The sequence below is a fragment of the Phascolarctos cinereus genome, unplaced genomic scaffold (assembly GCF_003287225.1).
Source record: "Phascolarctos cinereus isolate Bilbo 61053 unplaced genomic scaffold, phaCin_HiC Scaffold_3;HRSCAF=262, whole genome shotgun sequence".
Lineage (NCBI taxonomy): Eukaryota > Metazoa > Chordata > Mammalia > Diprotodontia > Phascolarctidae > Phascolarctos > Phascolarctos cinereus.
The window spans coordinates 224384757-224406629 of record NW_027555736.1 but is presented as its reverse complement, the minus strand read 5'-3'; the positions used below and the strand labels follow the sequence as shown (position 1 = coordinate 224406629).

Below are 21873 nucleotides of genomic sequence, written 5' to 3'. Positions count from 1 at the left end.
TCGTGGGGGTAGGCAGGACAGATTTTCTTATTCTCATTTTTCTAGAGGAGGAAACTAAAGCTTATAATATAGTTAAATGACTTCACCAAAATCATTCAACTAGTTGGTAACACACAGCTACTGGAAGGACTGTAGAAGTCCTCTAGCCTACCACGCCAAATTTTAGAGGGAGTGTGGTATACTCGATAGACTATTGTACTTGGAGTCAGGATGAGCAAAGTTCAAGTCTGCCTTAGTTACTAGATGTGTGAGTCTGGGCAAGTCATTTAACCTCTCAGCCTCAGTTTCCTCATCTATACAATGAAGGACTTATCCTTTCATCTCTGAAAAGGAAGGGCTCCATGACCTCTAAGGTCCCTTCCAGCTCTAAAAGGGCTGGATCTATGATCTATGATCTACGATCTCAGTTGTTGTGGTGGTTTTCCTTCACAGAAAAAAAGCTTGAGTGGCAGAACTGGGACTGTACCCAGTCTCCTAACTTCCAGTCCAATGCTTTTGAACCAAAGCCCTGCTTCCTTTCTTTTTTGAATCAGTTGAAGAGCCTGTTCCTAGATGTTGAAGGGTTAGGGTCATAGTCCCCATGCATAGTAGCTGCTTTTTGAGCCGGGAGAAAGCTCCAGATAAAGTGTCATCAGGAGTCAAAGGGCCAAGAAAGGAGTAGGACGCTGGGCTTGACTCACTTTTCTTCCCAACTTCAGATTGCTCTTTGTGTCTTCTCCTTCTTCCGGAAAGCCGCCTGGGACTATGGACGCCTAGGTCTGCTAACGAATAAAGAAAGGTAAGACCCAATCCATCCAACAAGCCCCATTTATTCCCTAGAATCACTTGATTTCTCCTTTGAGTGACTGTCCCCATCAGACCCCAATTTGATGAACCAGCTGAGAGACCCCATACTCCATTTAGGGAAATTACATTTTTCCTGGTTGGAAATGATTGGTTAGGATCTTCTCCTCTTCCTTATGTCACAGCATGTAACCACATGTGGATATTGACTTTTTTTACTTCTTCTATACCTCCCAACAGGAAGCTAGATTTAGATGATTGACATGTTAACTTAGAGGACAAAATAGCCCTTCGATCCTCTGCATTTGTCCATTTCTGGCACACAGAGTCATACCCACATCTAACCTAACTACAGTGTTTATCAATAGCATATAAACTGCTAGTGGAATACTCATAAAAAAAAGATACAAGAAGACATGGGGCTTCATCTTACATCTATCCTTGAGGGTCAATCTCAGTTTGCTTCAGGGAAGTGAAGCCACTCATGTCAGTGTCCACTGTGTACTACTGCTAGTGAAACAGAGGCAAAATACAATCCCTGCCCAAAAGGAGTTAAAAATCTAATGGGGAAGACAATATGCAAACAACTCTGTACAAACAATCAGGAAATCCAAGGAAGGAAGGGGTCCTTGTGGTCTTATACCAAGGTAAACAAATGGAATTTAAAGCATATATACACAAGTCTAGGACAAGCTTATCTCCAGGGACTTTGAATGGACCCATTTGAGTAGTCTGATAAAGATAAAGGAATTCATAGAATTCCTACTCATGGAGTTATCAGCGCTAGCTATTGCTATGTGTTGCCTGCTCTCCCTTCTACTATCACCCCCATTTTCCCTCTGGGAAACATTATCTCCATACTTTTGAGACTCTTTTGTTACCTGATCATCAGAGTCATTACTTTTGAGATCTTGCGTTTGCAGAGATGGAGATGTAGGAAGAGATATTGAAAGTCATCTAGTTCCAGTGCCTCATTGTATACAGGAGGAAACTGGTGCCGATATGAAGTGACTTCCTCATGATCCTAGCTAGTGAGTGAGTAACAGAACTCTAGGCTTGGAGTCAGATGGACCTGACCTCAAGTCCAGGCTCTGTGGTTGTTTCCACAGCTAATGAGCTGAGAAATCTCCACTGCTGGTATAGGAACTGAGAGCATTCCTGACCCTAAACAAGAAGAGAGAGGGGAACGTAGCAAGTGGAATAATTGACCAAAGGGTCAGACTCCAACTGATAAAAATCTCTTCTCTTTCCTCCTTTCTTTCTCTCCTCTTGTCTCTCCTCTACTCTCTTTCTCTATGGCTAGCTTGGTCTCACTGTTTTTTGGCGAGCAAAGTGATAAGAATTCCCCAGTGGACCCTAATCTGGAGATACAGAAAAAAGATAATGTAAGTGTTTGGTGAAGGAGCTGGTCTGGGTAAGGGAGAGTAAACACTGGGGTAAGGATCCTATTCCTGGGCTCAGCTTTCTCATTAGATGCACAAAGGCAGGTTTTCTTTGAATATCTACTCTCGAGGAATTTGTGTTCTAATAGAGAATTTGCATTCTAATAAAAGACAAAACATAAAGGAAAGCTGGAAAAAAAAGGAGTCGATACCCTGGCAAAGCAAGGCTTTGGGGATGTAGAACATTCTGGAGAATAAGTTGAGTTAGAAATAAATTGAGTAACATGGCTGAGGCCCCTCAAGAAATGGCAATCCCAGGCAGGGCCCTCACCAAACAGTGAGAAGGCCCTAGGATGGAGTCATCCCTAAGTTGACAAGGTAGCTGTTTTGTGTGTATATATGAATGTATGTATGTATGTATGTATAGTTCAGGTAAGTGTCACAGTGGATAGTGTGCTGGGCCTGGAGTCTTCCTGAGTTCAAATGTGGCCTCAGACACTAGATGCGTCACCCTGGGCAAGTCATTTAACCCTATTTGACTCAATTTCCTCATCGTTTCTTCATTTGTAAAATGATCTGGAGAAGGAAATGGCAAACCACTCCATTATCTTTGCTAAGGAAACCCCAAATGTGGTCACAAAGGGTTGGACATGACTGAAAATGACTAAACAATATGTGTTTGTGTGTTGGGGGAACAATTCAGAAAGTGAATTGAGCCAGGAGTGAACACGTGACCTTCTACTTCATCTATACATGATATTTATTTGCATATCAAAAGTAGACAGGTGTGACATTTTAAAAGATTTGAGAGGCATAATTTATGAGTAACTTAATCATTTTATTAATAATACCAGCATTTTAATATAAGGGTGGTCTCTTAGAGCAAAGACCTTCATGGCAGTGGGTTCACACTTATATGCCCATTGGAAGAGGGTTGTTCCTGAGGGTGGCAATCAATTCTGATTGGCTAACAATGAGAGAGTGAATATTACAATGAGGATCTGGACCTGGGCTTTGATTTTGTTATTTACTTCTAAGTTAGCCCCAGCCTTGGACAATCTATTCAAAAAAATTTATCCCCAACCCAACCTGAATAGAACACAGTGACTGACCCACCTGATGGGGTCTGGATAGAGAAGAAGATTAGCTCAACCTTTAAGACACTGAGGTCTTAAAATAAGGATAAATGAAAAAGGGGAAAATCTGAATCTCCTCAAATCATTGGTTATTAATAATCATTTCTCTCACAGGTATATACTTATGCACACACCATTATCTGTGTTTGTATGTCACTTGGAAGATGACCACATCTAATTCATTTCAATTCAGCGAGCATTTATTAAGTTCCTGCCATATGCCAAACACCCATGCTGGTCCATCGTACCAGAAGCCACAGTTTCTTCCCTTGAGGAATTTGCATTCAGGTTGACCGGATGATACAAATCTGTAAAATCACCACAGGAAAATGGATTCAGTTAATCAGCAAACATTTTTTCACAAGCCTAGTAATGTGGGAGAAAACTAAATGGAGAAGACAGTGCTTGGAAGGCCTCGAATGCCAAATTGAGAAGTTTAACTTTGATACAACTACAATAAAGCAAATGTTTATTAAGTCCCCTGCTATGTGCAGAGTACTGTATTAGGTGCTGGAGGAGACCTCAAGTATAAGACAGACCCTGCCTTAAAGAGCTTTCCAAGGTCAATCTAGCAATATAGGTCATGATGTGCTATCTCATATGCTATCATAAGATAAGCATGTTAGAGTTTTACAAACGTGAAAGCTGAAAGGAGAGGGTATTTCCAACCAGGGAATGGGTAAAGCATCATGAAAGAAGTAATATTTGGTTTGGGCTTTAAATGAACAGAGAACATTTGAGTCACGGAGAATAGCTTTAGAAAATCCACCAAGTCTTAAGAATATAATGGATTCTCAGGATATAGAGATCTATTGAGTTTGGCTGGGTTAGAAAGTATACACAAAGGCATAACATAAAATAAGTCTAGAAGGAATAGGTTTGAATTGAGTGCCAGAAAAAGGGCTTTAAAAACTTTCTGAGCCATAGAAATTTTTACCATTAGGGTGACATAACCAGATCTATGCATAGAAAGAAAACAACGTAGTATAGGGAAGTTGTATCACTTGAGTTCAAGACCTAGGCAAGTCACTCTGAGGCTCAGTTTTCTCATCTGTGAAATTTGTTCTTTAATAATCTTGCAAGAGAGCTCTTTTTAAACCTTTATATAAATTCATATGTAACGTGTGTGTATGTGTGTGTGTGTGTGTGTGTGTGTGAGTGTGTATCCCCCTCTTCATAATCTGGCTGTGATATGAAGGGTGTGGTTTGGGAAGACTGCAAGCAGCAAGGTGGTGCAATGGATAGAACTTTGAGTTCAAATGTGGGTTCAGACACTTAGTGGCTGTGTGACTTTGAGCAAGTCACTTAATCTCTAACTCAGTTTCATCTGCAAAATGGAGGTGACAATAGTACCTACCTCACAGAGTTGTTATGGGGACCAGTAACATGTAAAGCAAACTTTAAATCACTGTTTAAATGATAGTTATCATCACTATTATATAAACTGTTGCCAGCTGTTATAATAGTCTAGGCAGCTGGTAATGAGGGCTTGTACTAGGATGCTGGCAATGGGAATACAGAGGGAGGGAAACAGATTTTTGAGATGTTGCAGAGATGAAATCAACAGAACCTGATAAATAACTAGATATGAAAAATAAAGGAGGGGAAAGTCAAGGCGATGCATGAGGCAATGGAAAGTGTGTCCAACCTGAAGTCACAGAACATGTTTGTATATCTGTGTGACCTTGGCCAAATTACTTAATCACTCAGAGTCTCAGTTTCCCCACCTGTAAAATGAGAGTTAGATTACATGGTCTCTGATGTCTCTTTTAGTTCCAGATCTGTGATTTTGTCATCCTACAAGCACCAAAATTATAAACATGAGAGGTAGGGGAAGGAGAAAGTTTAGAGGAAAAGATAATGAACTGGGTTAGGGATAGAATGAGTTCAAGGTTTGCGGCAGAATATCCAGGTGCTATTACTCTGAGCCCAGCTGGAAACAAATGTCTGGAACACAGAGTAAAAGAAAAAACTGGAGTAACAACAACAATAATAGCATTTGTATAGCACTGGAAGGTTCACAAAGAGCTTTACAAATATCTGATTTTAAGGGGCAGCTAGGTGGCACAATGGATAGACTACTGGCCCTAAAGTTAGGAGGACCTGAGTTCAAATCCGCCTTCAGACTAAACACCTGACACTTACTAGCTGTGTGACCCTGTGCAAGTCACTTAACTCCAATTGCCTAAAAAAAAATCTGATTCTATCCTGACAAAGCCCTGGGAGGTAGGTGCTATTATTATTCCCATTTTGCAGATGAGGAAACTGAGGCAGGCTGCCTTTAAGTGACTTGCCCAGGATCACACAACTACTAAGTATCTAAGGCCAGCTAGAAAGTTTTGCAAAAATCTAGGAATTAAGTGTCCAGTGCATACCTAAGTGCTAAGGGCTAAGTATAGAAAGAGAAAAGAAGGATCCCATCAAAGAATTATATATCCATACATATACATACATATAAGTATTATAAAACATTGTTTTATAATATTTTATGTTTATATCAATATTTTTGATCAGTTGTATCTGACTCTTTGTGACCGCATTTGGGGTTTTCTTGGCAAAGGTAATGCAATGGTTTGCCATTTCATTCTCCAACTCATTTTACAGATGAGAAAACTGAGGCAAACAGGGTTAAGTGATTTCCCCATAGTGACACAGCTAGTAGGTATCTGAGGCTGGATTTGAACTCAGGAAGATGGGTCTTCCTGACTCTAGGCCTGGTACTCTATCCACTGCTCCGCCTAGATGATCATATTAATGTAATATAATAATTGATATAATATAATAATAAGAAGTATAAATTTATGTATTATGTTTCTATGTAAAAACTATTTCAATTACTACTTCCTCTTATAATCCTATGTATTTTATTTTACGCATTTAAAAACATCATTCTGATATAAGTACCATAGACTTCTCCAGACTGTCAAAAAGTTTCATGACACAAGGAAGATTAAGAACCCCTGTTTTAGATTTTGTCTTAAATTCAGGTATGATTTATCCTAAAAATATAGTTAAACTCTGTTGAAGGGGGGTATGCCATGCTAATTTACTTTGATGTACTCATTCCCCAATATTGGAGTTCTCATCCAGTCTTGCCACCTTAAGCATAAATGTCATGTCCACACTAACTTCCCAAATCTTTGAGTCTATTCTAATCATCCCTATTCCTCACCAGTTCTAATCCAATCTGCTTCACTAATTTCCTAGTTTATTCCATTATTCCCTTTGGAACTGGTTCTATTGTCTATTGCCTATATCTTTGAACTTTTAAACACTTGAACTGACAGTAGACTCTGTCCTGAAGATAACCAAATTCCTTGCAACCTTCCTTGCAGGTAGTTACTCCTCGTATCACACTTCCCCCTGTTAGAGGACCAAGGAGAGGCAGAGACATTGGTTGTTGTCCTTGGTGCTGGAAGAGGACCAAAATGACATCACTATGCTAGAGTCAAGTTTGTATGTGGTCCGACTGTGGCTGATCAGACCAATATGAGCTCGGACTGTTCTACCACAAGTGGGGCACAAATAGTCCATGTGAATCTTTGGGCTGGATTCTCTAAGTTTGCGAATCTTGTGTTTCTCTTGAGCTACTTCAATTCTGCTTTGCTCATAGAGCACAGCACCTTCTCTGATGTGGGCATGCCATGCTGAGCGGTCCTGTGGCATTGTCTCCCATGTCACACAATCAGTTCCAAAGTTCTCAAGAGAGATCTTGACAGTGTCCTTGTATCACTTCTTCTGACCACCATGTGAATGCTTGCCCGGTGTGAGTTCTCCATAAAATAATCTTTTTGACAATCATACATTTTTTTATTTGAACAATGTGGCCAGCACATTGGAATTGAACTCTCTGGAGCAGAGTTTGAATGCTTGGCAGTTTAGTTCTAGAAAGGCCCTGTGCCTGATATCTTATCCTGCCAGGTGATCTTCAGAATCTTCCGAAGACAATTCAAATGGAAGCAATTCAGTTTCCTGGCATTGCGCTTGTATACTGTCCAGGTTTCACAGGCATACAAGAATGAGGTCAGCACAACATCTCTGTAGACCTTCAGTCTGGTAGTCAGTCTAATACCTCTTTTCTCCCACACTTTCCTTTGGAGCCTCACAAACACTCAGCTAGCTCTGGCAATGTGTGCATCAGTGGGGTAGCTGACCTTGATGCCATGTTCATCCTCATTGGAAGCATTTGATAACATGACTGAAAACATCTAGCTAAAAAGCATGGGAGCAAGCACATAGCCTTGTTTCACTCCATTGGTGACTGGGAAAGCATGAGAGCATTGTCCATTATCCAGAACCCAGGCAAGCATGCCAACATGAAATTGACATACAATGCTGATGAACTTCTCTGGCAACAAAATTTTGACATAATTTTCCATGAACCTTCACGACTGACAGTTTCAAAGGCCTTGGTCAGATCTACAAACGTTGTATACAGACTTCTGTTCTATTCCTGGTGTATCTCCTGGAGTTGTCAGGCAGCAAACACCATGTTAATCATTCCTCAGCCCCTTCTGAAGCCACACTGGCTCTCAGGTAGATGACCATCTTCCAGGTGAAGGATCAGCCTATTAAGGAGGACTCTGACAAGAATCTTGCCAGCAATGACTGAGAGAGACCCTCCCCCCACCCCATGATTGTCACAGGGCAATCTATTTCCTTTACCTTTATATAGAGATGGACCATGGGGGCATATTTGAACTCCTGAGGGATAATCTCCTCTTACCATATAACCTGGAAAATTTCAGTCAGTTTTTGTATGAGCAATGGACTCCCTACCTTGTAAGTCTCAGCCGGAATAGAATCATCACCAGGTGCTTTGCTACATGAAAGGAGCCTAATGGCATCAAAACCTCTTATTCAGCTGGAACTTCAGCTTTGACATCAACTTGTGGCAAATAGTTAGTGACCTCAGCATTGATTGATGATGGTCTGTTGAGAACATTATGGAAGTGTTCAGCCCATCTCTCTAGGATCGTGTCCTTATCACTAATCAATGTGGCTCCACCAGCACTGAGTAGTTGAGATGCACCATAGGTCTTTGGCCCATAAATAGCCTTGAGGGCATCATAAAAGCATTTTGGGTTGTTACTATCAGCATAAAATTGAATTTCATCTGCCTTCTTACTGAGCCTTACTGCATCTCTCTAAGCTTTGCTTGTACTTTACTTTTGATGGAATTAAATGCCGCCTTCTTAGAGATGGATGACCTGTCCTGCTGGTAAACCTGGTGGACTTCTCATTTTTCATTTAGCAGCTTCTGAATTCCCCTTCATTTTCATCAAACCAGTCTTGATATTTGTGAGTTTTCTGACCTGGATGAGCAAATGCAGTGCTATATGCCAAATCTCTGCAACCTGCCCACTCTTTTTCTGCTCCACTGTTACCCACTGTGTGTTGGCTCAACTTTCCCTCCAATTTAGCAACAAACTGTTCCCACTCAGAGAAGAGCTCTAATCTGTTGACATTAATTCTTCTGGTAGTCATTTTGCCTTGGGGACATCGCTTTTGTTGAATGCCAATATTTAGCTTGAAGAGAATAAGTCTATGATCAGTCCAGCACTCTGTGCCACACAGTGCCTTCGTCACTCTCACATCCTGTCTCTATCTTCTCCATACAATCACATAGTCTATTAGTTACCAATGTTTGCTGCAAGGGTTCATCCACAAAGTTTTATTGCGTTTAGGTAAATGGAAGACAGTGTTGGTGATGAGAAGGTCATGAGATCCACAAGTCTTCAGTACTAAGTGACCATTGCTGTGCTGTTTCCAACTCCATTCCTCCCTAAAACTCCTTGCCTGGTAGTCATTTGCCTGGTAGTATGAGCCTACTCTAGCATTAAAATCTCCCAGAATTATAAGCTTGTCCTCTTTTGGTACATTGATGATAAGGGTCTCCAAGTCTTCATAAAATTTTTCTTTAACTTCATGAGGGTTTGTTATGGTGGGAGCATAGGCACTGATGATGGTGGCAGTCACATTGTCATGAGCCTGTCATTCACTCCTTTTGATAGGCATACAAGCTTGTTGACTAACTTAATTTTAATTGCAAAATCTACACCAGCTTCATGGTGCTCCAGTTCACTGCGGCCACTCCAGAAAAATGTGTATCCAACTCCAGCTTCAGTAAGCTGGCCTTCATTTGCCAGCCTTGTTTCACTCAGGGTTGCTATTTGGGTACAATACCTGTTGAGTTCTCTTGCAACAAGAGCCTTTCATCTTTCAGGTCTACTGGATTTTGTGTTGTCTATAAGTGTGTGCACATTCCATGTGCCAATGGTGAGTGGAATCATCTTTGCAGTCATTTTTGTACACTTTTTTGTGTTTCAACCACAGAATGGGATTCCTCGCCTGCCGCAGTAATCAGGCCAGGGTTGGGTAAGCGGACAATTTTTAGCCCCTTTTTCACACCATTAATTGAGTAGTGCAATCCTTAAAAGGCTGCTCAGAGACCCAGGGAGCTGCTGAATCCCACTGCTGCTTCCAGTGAGAAATGTCCCTATGGCCTGAGTTGCCTGTGTGCAGGATTGTGATTACAGCTCCCAATGTATCTGTACCTGCTGTTTTGCCACTTGCCTGTCACCACAGGACTTTGAGATAGGTAAAATGGTATGGGTGATGTCTTTTTATTCGTGCATAAATTGGATTTAAGTGAGGCAGAGTTGCACAAAGTCTTCAGCTTCACTCTCTCCTCCAGAGTTATCACAGTCCAGTGGCAGGACAGAATCAAGATGACTGGTGATGGCTAGAGATGCAGTGGATGACCTTGGTGTCTCCGATGTCTAACCAAGCTCTAAGCGCTCCACAGCACCTGCTTCAGCTGCCTTCATGGCTGCTGGAAGAGTTTGTTCTCATCCACCCATTCCACCAGGGGAAGTCTTCACATGCTTGGGGTAGATACCCTCCCAACTCACCAGTGGATTTGAGATCCTTTGGTTACCCTCAACCTGATTTAGCCCATCTGCCAAAATGGTTTACCAGGGTGCAGCCACTGCACATGCTACAGCTTTTTGGAGCCACAGGTGAGAGTTAGGTGGAATAGGTGGATGCTAAGGGTGAAAAGTAGCCCTGAACAGGGTGTACAAAGGGAAGACTAGTACCTCTGGCAGAGATATATTCCTTGCTCTAAACTACAATTTCCAGTACATTCTTCTCCCAACATTTCTCAATGACATTCTCTCTTCTGAGGTCCATACAACTTACTTTTATTACTCTTTCCCCATTATGTAATCCTTCCAGTAACTTTTAGAAAGACTTTGACATCTGGATCATAGTTATCTTCTCCACCCCATCTCCTACCATCAATCTTGAGAGTATTGTTATTCATACTGACAATCCTCCTAACAATCTGTATTCTATACTTGTGTTCTAGCACATTTGGGTCAGTTCAGTATGTCAGCATCTCAATGTCCCATTGGAATGTCAAATTCATTATAGTCCAAACAAAATTGACCACACAATTTCTTGGCCTCCTTGAATCCTATAACTTTCTCCTGTACCTGCTATAGCCATACACCAAAATGGTAACATCTTAGAACTCTATCTCAGATTTGACCTACATGGCTGGGTGTGGTAGCCCACGCTTGTAATCCCTGCTCTTAGGGAGGCTGAGGCTGGTGAATTGCTTCAGCTTGAGAGTTCTGAGCTGCAGTGGGTTTAGCCAATCATGTGTCCCACACTAAGTCCCAAACCAATATGGTGAGCTATAGAGAGTAGGGGAGTGAGGCTGCCTATGGAGTGGCAAACTGGCCCAGGTCAGAAATGGAGCAAGTTGAAGATCTTATGCTGATTAGCGATGGGGTTAGTCCCATGAATGGTCATTGTACTTCCCATGTGCTTACAAACATGCTTCTTGTTGTTATTGTTCAGTCGTTTTAGTCATGTTTGACTTGTAGTGACCCAGTTTGGGGTTTTTTGGCAAAGATATAGGAGTGGTTTGCCATTTCATTTTCCAGATGAGGAAATGAAGGCAGAGTTAGGTGACTCATCCAGTGTCACACAGCTAGTGTCCGAGGCTAGATCTGAACTCAGGAAAATGAGGTCTTCCTGACTCCAGCCCCAGCATTGTATCCACAACAGACAACTCGCAAGTCCACATTTAGCTGCCAAGTGGCACAACGGATAGAGAATTTTACTGAGAGTCACAAAGTCCTTCATTCAAATATAAATATTGTATATTATGACATATCAACTTAGATTTATTATATAACATTAATATAAAATACATCTTATAATAGACATATGTCTATGTACATATACCTACGTACAGATATATACATACACATATACATATTTCTTTGATGGGATCCTTTTATTCTTTTTCTATACTTAGCACTTATGCCAAGTATGCACTATTGCAAAAGCTTTCTAGCTGGCCTCCCTATCTCTAGTCCATGCTAAACACACCTTATTATTAATCTTCCTATAACTTGGTCACTCCCCTGTTGCCTACTGATATCAAGGAGCCAAAACACCCCTAGAGGAGAAAGCCAGTAGAAGATGGACACCTGTATAATAGTAGTACAGTCCTCAACCTTCTTCTGTTCCACCTGTAGCCCGAAAACCTAGAGCTCAGAGCCCTGAGACTGTGCCCCTTCAGTCTAGGAGCTGAAGTGCAAACATGGTGAAGAGACCTCCTGGTGGCCCACATCAAAATGCCAATACTGTAGATCAAGGGTTCTTAACCTGAAGGCTGTGTATATATCTTTATCTCTCTCCATCTATAATATATATATATATATTTTATATATATATATATATATAAATATACTATATATACACACTATTTATATATACTACATGTACTATATATGCACACACTATATATACACTATATGTATGCATTATATATTTACACACACTATATAATATATACACATACATACACATATATACACCCACATATCACTTATATATGAAGATTAATAAATATAAAAAATTTAAGTATGTTTAAGATGGACTGGAGATAGACAGGCTTTTCCAGTAATCCAGGGATTAAGTGATCAGTGCATGTCTGGCCTAAGTGCTAGGTGTAGAAAGAGAAAACAAAAAGGGATGCCATGAAAGAACCTTTTTTAGAGGCAGCTGATAGCTCAATAGAATTCTGGGTCTAGAGTCAGGAAGACCTGAGTTCAAATCTGGCCTCAGATACTTACTTAGCCGTAGGGTCCTGGGTGAAAGACTTTTCCTCTTTTGCCCCAGTTTCCTCATCTATTAAATGGGAATGATAAGAGTCCCTACCTCCCAGGGTGGTTGTGAGGATCAAATGAGATAATATTTGTAAAGCATTTAGTATGGTGCCTGGCACATAGGAAGTTCTGTATAAATGTTAGTTGTTATTGTTACCTTCTGCTGACTAACTCAATATGATCTTAGGATACCAATGAGAGGAAAGGATTAATTATGGGCTGGTCTGCATGCGTATGGTCAGGGAACGCTGGATTTGGAATCAGAAGACCTAGGTTTGAATCTGGAGTCTTTAACTCATAATAAGGAGATCAGACTTGACCCCCAAAACCTCCTTCCAGCTTTAAATCCTATGATCTTATGAGCTCCAAATTTGTAAGCCATAGTGAACCATTAAAATGGAGACTAGTGAGCCAGGTAATGAAAGGCTGTAAATGCCAAATGGAGAAGTTTACCTGCATTCATGATACCAATCCCTTTCCACATTTGTATAGCATAAATCACTTTCCCATCCAGTATTTGATTTGGTCCTCAGAAACAGTCTGTGGGAGTAAGCAGAACAAAGATTATAATTCCCTTTTATATGTGAGAAAACAGGCTGACTCTGCCAGTTTCCATTAGCCAACCTTGCTCCGAGGAACATTTGACTTGATCCTTCAGGGGGTAGGAAGTGCTTAGCACAGTGCCTGGCACATTTGTTGTTTGGTCATTTTTCACTTGTGTCCAACTCTTTGTGACCCCTTTGGAGGTTTCCTTGGCAAAGATGCTGGAGTGGTTTGCCATTTCCTTCTCCAGTTCATTTTACAGATGAAGAAACTGAGATAAATAGGGTTAAGAGACTTGCCCAGGGTCACACAGCTAGTAAATGTCTGAGGCTGGATTTGAACTCAGGAAATTGAATCTTCTGACTTCAGTTCCTGTACTCTATCCACCATACCATGTAGCTGTGTAAGGAGAAAGAATACTAACTGGAGTCAGAGCACATGGATTCATATCCTGACAATGACACAGTTACTTATGTGAACCTGGACACATCATTTAGCTTCTTTGGGACACAATTTCCTCCTTTATAAAATTAGGAAATTGGGCTAGATGGTCTCTGACCTGTGATCATGTGTGTGTGTGTGTGTGTGTGTGTGTGTGTGTATACACTCATACACATCACTCATACATCCTCTCTGAATGAATTCGTTTTTACAGTGTCTGATGACTTCATGTGGACAGAATTACTACCTGGGATGGAGTCAGGACCTGTGCCCTTAGTGCTTCTGCAGGTCCTGGAAGCATGTCTCTATACCTGGGAGCTGAAGACACTAACACTTTGCTTACTCATTCTCTTCCTCTCCTTTTTTTCCCCCAGGGCTACTTTTCCTGGTTCATCAACATTATAATCATGAAGTAAGTGTTTCTGCACTCTGAGCTCTGGGTGAAGTCAGTGTGGCAGTGGGAGAAGAGGGGAGTGGGCAAGACTATGCTGGAGTCAGTTTGTGAGAGATAATTGTTAAATACATAGCATGAGTGCTTATCCTTTGGAAATTAGCCAACACTACTAATCAGGGCTTGATTTATTGTTTTGATGATTGTTTCAGCTTAAGAAAGTGATAGAGAAAATGTTAATAATGCAAATTAAGCTTGAAAGTGTATTATGGTGGCTAAACATTTCCCATCATACTCCTGGGAGTAGGAGAAGTGATTCAAAGCTCCTGACCTTGGATCAGCTATGTGGAGCTCCCTACTTGTAGCTTGTGTTTGGACCCTGCATTATTGCACCTTCTCTGCTTTGGGCATTACTGGGCAGGAAATAATTAGCTTATCTGCTCTGTCCTATTCTTCATTCAGCAGACCCTCAGAAATAACAACAGTTTCTTCTCCCATCCTATAGGCTGTTAGCCTTAGCCAGTTCTAATGCCGTCATCAAAAGGAATTTCACCTGTGTCCATTTCCTTCCAGTTCTCAAGACCTGGGGAAGGGAGTGATGGGAGAAGGAACATATGATACCTCTCTGATACCCTGTCTTCAAGCATTAGAAGGATTATCATTGTGGAAGAGGAAACAGGCTTGTTCTGTTGGTCCTAGAGAGCATAACTAGACCTAATGGATGGAAGTTGCAGAGAGACAGATTCTAACAATATGAGAAAAGGCCTCCTAACAGCTAGAGCTTCCTTGAGATCACAGGGTTCTCAGAGAGGATGATCACTTATTAGGAATGTTGTAGAAGTGATTTACAACTCAAATCCCACCTTCAATACTAGTGCCCTTCTTCTGCAGATTATCTCTCATTTATCCTCAATCTAGCTTGTTTGTGTAGTTATTTGCTTGTTACCTCCCCCATTGCACAGTGATCTTCTTGAAAGCAGGAACTATCCTTCGCCTTTCTTTGTATCCCCAGTGCTTAGAAACAGCAGGTAATTAAGAATCATTTATTGGCTGACCAATTCATTCTCTGCTAGATGGGTTGCACTAGATACCCTCAGATGCCTCTTCCAGCTCTGTGATTCTTCATGTCCTTGACCCTCCTAAAACCCCAGAGAGAGAACTTCTGAATTTTCCCCAATTTTCACCATCCTAACTTTTCATTATTCTCAACTCCAGCCAAACAGAGCCAGGCACTACCATCTATACTTGCCAAAGCACTCATGTATACATACATGCATACATCATAGTACGTTGGAAGAAACACTAGAATGGGAGCCCAGAGACGTGGGTTTTTATATCTGCTTCTGTGACACCTTGGACAAATCACTTAACCTCTCTGGGCCTCATTTTTCTCATCCATAAAATAGACTGGATTTCTGAGATTCCTTTCCAGCTCTGAAATTCTATGATTTTATAAGGTCTTGGTCTTCGTACATGTGTACCACCTTCTTGGACTGTCTCCTATCAATCAATCAATCTGTGTTCTTCTTCTCCTTCAAACTCAACTCAAAACATTCTTTCTCCGAAGTGTCCTCTAAATGACCTCCATCTACCAAACTCTTTTTTGTGTCAGGCTTCCACAAGAAACACACTGAGCAAATAACTGTACAAACAAGCTAGATTGAGGATAAATGAGAGATATTTTTCTTTACAGCTTCTCTTAGAGTATTTTTCATTAGGGTTCACCTAGACATCAGATTGTCAATACCTCAGGGACAGAGGCTATGTCTTCTCTTTCTTCTATATAGCCTTGCAGTGAGCATTTCCCAATTACCGGATGGCTGACATCTGCCCCTGCCAGAAAGCTTCCCTTAAAACATGATTTCCTTGCTATCTGGACTGTTGAGATAAGGATGTGGGGTTCAGAGCCAGAGCCGTCTTCATGTTTTCCTCCCTTGATTCCAAAGATACTCTCTTTGCTATGGGCATTTGTGTTTGTCTACCTTTAAAGAATGGCTTGGGATCACACTGAAACGTGAAAATAGTAGTTTTAGGACAAATAAAAGTAAGTATTATTAGGAATGACCATAAGGTGATGGGAATATAATGGATGTTGCTTTAGGACATTAAATCTCCTTGCCTTATGTCATAGAATATCCTCCTTTATGTAATATGTTGTAAACATATGGTGCCAGTTTACCATGAGAAGTGAACAGCCTGCAAACAGTTCCAGGATTTTGTGGTTGATAGACAATGAGTGACCAATATAACATGAATAAAAGTGAAGACTTGGATTAAAGTGCTGGTAGCATGCACTTAATAAATGGTAATATTGATCAAACCCACATCCAGCATGAGAGGTCAACGAAACCCTGTTGAGGTCTAGGGCTGGCTTTCTGCTTAGGGAGCTCCCAAATGCTATACCTAAGCAGATCACTACAGCCTTATGCCTATTTTGGGTGTCACTATCTTCCTTGGGTCTTTGCCCTCCAAGCTCTTGGTCTGTTAAGGCTGTCTTGATAAATAAATGATGACCCATATATAACTGATGATTCTACTACCACTATCCTAATGGAACTGTCCTCTCTTGAAGATTACCAATGACATTCTAATGACCAAATCCTGTGGTCTCTTCTCAGTCCCCATCTTCAACTTTTCTATGGCATTGAACACTGATACTTGCATGATGTTGGTTTTCATGGAAACATTCTTATCTCTTCTTCCAGTTCCCCTGTGGCTTATAATAAATAGGGTTAAATAAACTGTAATGTTCTTGGAAATCCTTGGTATTTTGGGACTCAGGTACCATGATGTTGCCCACTCCCTCCTTTTTGATACCATTTCCATTCATTAAGTGCTTACTATGTGTGAAGTCCTGTGAATGGTAACCTCCTTAGACTTTTTTTAAGTTCTTTTTTTATAATGAACTTAATAAACATGAATATTTTTCCATATTCCCTCCATACACGAAGCAGAACAAAAAATCAGATTGCATATGAAATCGTTTCTATTAAATTTAACATGATAACACTAACACTGCTCTGCTTATCTGTATCACCATCATCTGCACATTTTCAGTTTCATTGATGTTTTTCTTGTCTTTTTTTATCACAATCACTCCCCTACACACATCTCCCACCCCTCCCCCAATTAAACCCCATTCTTCTGACAAATAAGAATAATCAAACACAACAAGATTCACACATTGGCTGTGTCTGAAAATTTATGTCTCAGTTTATATCTCTCTCCCAGGAGGTGGTTAACATGTTTCATTATCTGTCTTCTGGAGTCACAATTTTGGTCATTGCCTACATCAAAGTTCTTATGTCTTTCAAAGTTGTTTTCATTTACTTTACTATAGTCATTGTATAACTCATCCTTTTGGTTCTGCTCACTTTACAGTGGTACAAATAAATCCTCCCGGGTTTCTCTGACTGCATCTCTTTCATCATTTCTTATAATGTAATACTATTCCATTGCATTAATATACAGTAATTTGCTCAGCCATTCCATGATTGATGGTTACCCAAATTGTTTGTATTAAGCTACAGCAAAAAGTGCTACTATACATTTTTGTCCATGTGTGTCCTTTCTGCATTCTCCTTTTTTTCTTCCTATATATCTGCTTGCCCCTTCTCAGTCTTCTCTTTCCCTTTTCATAGGATCAGCATAAGCTTTGCCCAAAACTTTGTTCTTGGCCCTCTCTTCCTTCCTATTTGCAATCTCATCATCTCTGTTTCCTCCCCATTGCTATAACCCAAGGTCAGCTACTCATTAGCTAATTTTCTTATATATTATTGTAGTAACCCTCCCACCTCCAATTTCTTCTTCCTCTAGTTCTTCCTATCCACTATTGTTAGGTCAGTCTTGGTGCTCAGCTCTGATCAAATCACTGCACCACTCAGAAGCCTTAGTGTTTTATTACCTACCAATATCTGCAATTTCACATATGCACTCTCCCTCCACTAATAATACACAACCCATCTAAAAGTAGTAGACAGTCTTTGAGAGTTACTATGGTCAAAAGATCCATTACCTTGTGGCCATCCTGCTTCTGAACATCTTGGAACTTAACTAGGCTGGTCCTTAGGCAACAGATGATCAATGACCCATCTTAAACTTACAGCCTCAGAGTGCCCACAGTCACTTACCTTGCCACCAAAAAAGCATCAGAATAGTAGTTTAGTGGAAGGTTGCTTTTCCAATAAAGTACGGGCTCTTTAGCCTGGAAATAAAGACCTTCTATAGCATAATTCAAGACTATCTTTCCATCACTGCTTCCCTAAATAAGAATTATGTTCTAGCCAAATTGAATTCCAAACTCTAAAGCTTCTTGACTCTCTGCTTTTTATTCCCTATCTCCCATCTGACTACTAAAATTCTACCTATCTTTCAAAGACCTAGCTGACGTGGTACCTACTCCATAATCAAACAGACATGAGCTTTTCTTCTTAAGTACTCTCTTAGGACTTTATCTTTCTTGTGCACTGTTGCTGTGCAGTCATTTCATGGTGTCCAACTCTTTGTGACCCCATTCGGGGTTTTCTCGGTAAAGTTATTGGAGTGGTTTGCCATCTCCTTCTTGAGATCATTTTACAGATGAAGAAACTAAGGCAAACAGTGTTAAATGACTTGCCCAAGATCACACAGCTACCCTATGTCAGGCCAGATTTTAATTGATGAAGATGAGTCTTCCTGATTCTAGGCCTGGCACTCTATCCACTGTGCCATCTAGCTGCCCCTCTTCTGCCCTGTATCACATTTTAATTAATATTTTAATTATTTGCATATGTCTTGTCTCTACTATAAGTCCATTTTTGAGAACAAGGTTCATATCTAATTTTTAAAATATCTTACTCTATAAGATAATATTTTTAAAGTGCTTAGCACAGAGCCTGGCACATAGTAGGTGCTTAATGTTTGTTTCCTTAGTGCTTATCATATCACAAGAGCTAAATAAATGCTTATTGAATTGAAATTAGGTCAGGAATACATGCTGAGACTACCTCAGTGTCATGGAAGAAAAGTTCTATACTCTTCCCCTGTGCCATTTCTTGGTACATGAGGCAGAATCCAGCACCCAAAAATTGGGCCCAACCCAGTATAGCACATAGATGGTTTCCATCGTATCTCAGCTAAAGTCCCACTGTCTGCAAGAAGTGTTTCTGAGTCTTCCTTGACCTTGGTGCCTTCCCTCTGAGACTCCCCCCAATTTGTCCTGTGTATATTTTGTTTGTACATTGTCACCCCCAGTAAAGAGAAAATTCCTTAGAGATCCGGGACTGATTTTTACCACTTTTGAATTTCTTTGTATTCCCAACAGACCGGAATAGGCTCTTAATAAAGACTACATGACAGACCCAACTGACTCATCTTCTCTCCACCCAAATCCATACTCAGCCTACCAGACAGAAGTATCTCCAGGAAACTGCCCTCACTGGGTTGGGGATAGGAGTCATATTCCCATTGTCAACAGAACTATATCCCTGCTGCTATTCATTCCATCCCAACACTTCCCCCTCTCTTCAGTAATAAGGTTCTCCATTCATAGAATCACAGTGCCCAAGAATTCCATTTAATCCCTGCTTAAACACCTGTAGCAAGAAAGGGAACTCATTATTTCATGGGGCAGCCTATTTTGTTTTAGGATAACACCAGTTGTTAAACATTCTTAGCTTGATGGAATTTTTTTCTTTTTTTGGTCTTTGCATACCCATTGCCTAGCACAGTGCCTGGCGTATAGGAACTGCTTAATAAATGTGTATTGGATTGAATTTAATTGAAATCTGCCTTCTTGTGACTGCCACCCTTTTCATGGTAGATCTCCCTTCTAAGGCCCAGCAGTGTTTTTTAAACCAGCCCCAGAGGATTTAAAAATGCTTTTCAGTGACCTACTGATTGGTCAAGATAAATCACTCCTTTCCTTTGCACTTAACTTTTGGCCATTCCAGTTTCTGAGAAGTGTCCTTTTATGTCTCTTCTAGGAAAGAGGAGCTGACTAAAAAGTGTGGAGATGATGCCAAAATATACCTCAATTTCCAGACACACCTCATTTTTCTATTCCTGTTTCTTTGTGTGCCCTCCTTGACTGTCATCCTGCCACTCAATCACTCTGGGCGTCTTCTAGGTAAGGGGATTTCAGAAGCCAACATTTCACTAAATCCACAGTGCCTCCAGAGGTTGGGGGCAAAAAACAGCTCCCTCCAATCATCAGAGAGGGCTTGAATGAGGGTCCTCTTTTATGGCAGTGTGGTGTGGTAAGGAGAACACTGAGCTAGAAGTCAAGAGGCATGGCTTCTTATGCTATCTCTGCTATTAGTTTACTGTCTGATATTGGACAAGTCACTTTAAACTCTTGGTCACCTCAGTTTCTCCATCAGTATCATGGGGATAACTGCCACTTCTTATTTCACAGGGTGATAAAAATGAAACTGCCTCCACTTTGGAGGTGTAAATGGAAGCAACTTTGAAAGTAAAAGTGCTGCATGAATGGAAAGTGTATTTTATTTTTATGACCTCTATGAATCTGGTGTTAACCCAATATAAAAGCATAGGTACTATTAGCTAAGTACAATTAATAATAATGTTGTTGAGATAGAAAATACACATTAGGATAACATAGGATAAGTCCTTGTTTCCATAATGTTTAGCTGATATGTGTGCAACAGTTGCCAAGAAAATAACCAGTTTTTCCTCAGTTTCCACACTTGAAAATACACACTGCCAACATAGGACAAATCCCCTTTCTATAATCTGTCCAACTGATATGTGTGAAACCCTAACAGTTGCCAAGAAAATAACAAGTTTTTCCTCAGTTTCCACTGTTTTTTTTGAGACCAGGTGTCTCTATCTTGCCCAGGCTAGAAATGTAATGGGGCTTTTCACAAGCACCCTATCTCACTACCGACCTGTTTTGTCTAATGGAAGCTTTAATCTGTTTCATTTCTGAGCTGAGCCAATTTGTCTTTCCTTAGGCAGCCTAGTAGTACCCTACCTCCACCTCCTGGAGGCTCGCCATATTGGTGCTGGACTTTTCACTTGATTGACCTTAGCCCTACTGAACCTCAGAACTCTTGAGCTCACCAAACGCAGCATCCTCAGTAGCAGGGATTATAGGTATGCATGACCATGCATGGCAGTTTCCACACACTTCAACATTGCTCCTCTGCCAGTTAAATATTTATTTTTCCTGAAGTTTTACAATCTTCCTATCCATTGAACACTTACATCAGTAAGTCCCACTGTTGTTGCCAACTTTTTTTTCAAATAGTTATTTTTTTTCAAACCTGGGATTTCATTTATAATGCAAACTGTCAGAATGGAAACTTCCTTCATCAATCCAGAGCAGCAATTTGTCTGTAACTCATAGTCTTCGAAGGCTTCCTGGGGCAGTGAAAGGCTAATAGACATGCCCATGGTTGGAGTCGCACAGCCAGTGTGTATTAGAGAAAGGAGTTGAACTCAGCTCTTCCTGATGCTAGGGCCAACCCACTCTCTAGTACACAAGGCCACAGTGGCCCTCTAGATCCTCAAATCTGGCCGTTTGACTGAGTTTGAACTTCACAGAACAAACCTCCTTAATAAAAGGGTGTGTTCCATAAAACTTGGGCTCAGTCAAAAGGCCCTATTTAAAGACCGAGAAGGTCACATGTGGCTCAAGGCTGAAGGTTCCCCACCCCTGCACTACACCACACTGCCTTTTATATATAATCTTAAAATAATTTCATACAAATGTAAACAATAGAAAATAATAATTAAAAAAACAGGGAATACTAATAACAAAATAAACTTGATTAGCAGGGCCCGTTCCACTATAGCAAGCTTATAACAAATTATCTGAATTTTTAAAGTATTTTGTGTTATTAATTACTGTGCTTTGTTAGTGTTTTATATTATTAGTGTTATTATTAGACTGTTAAGTTGAGGAAGCACACCTTGTAAGAGTGTGAGGCTAGAAAGATCCATTAGCAGTTCCAGAGATTAAAAGAGTCCAATGAAAAAGAGCACTGGGTTTGGCTCCCAAGGATCTG

The 21873-nt window shown here is 40.6% G+C and overlaps 1 protein-coding gene across 5 annotated transcripts in view; it reads left to right on the top strand.

The window, feature by feature from the left end:
* TMEM63C (transmembrane protein 63C) overlaps nt 1–21873 on the top strand; it is a 132365-nt gene that overhangs the window by 56444 nt on the left and 54048 nt on the right. For all 5 annotated transcript variants that reach the window (XR_002324446.1, XM_020986192.1, XM_020986188.1 and 2 more), the window contains 4 exons: nt 699–778; nt 2087–2168; nt 13848–13885; nt 19828–19970. Coding sequence is in view for 4 of the 5 variants with exons in the window: in XM_020986192.1 (XP_020841851.1) it covers nt 699–778; nt 2087–2168; nt 13848–13885; nt 19828–19970 (343 nt within the window). In the remaining variant the exon portion in view is untranslated. The remainder of the gene's footprint in view (nt 1–698; nt 779–2086; nt 2169–13847; nt 13886–19827; nt 19971–21873) is intronic.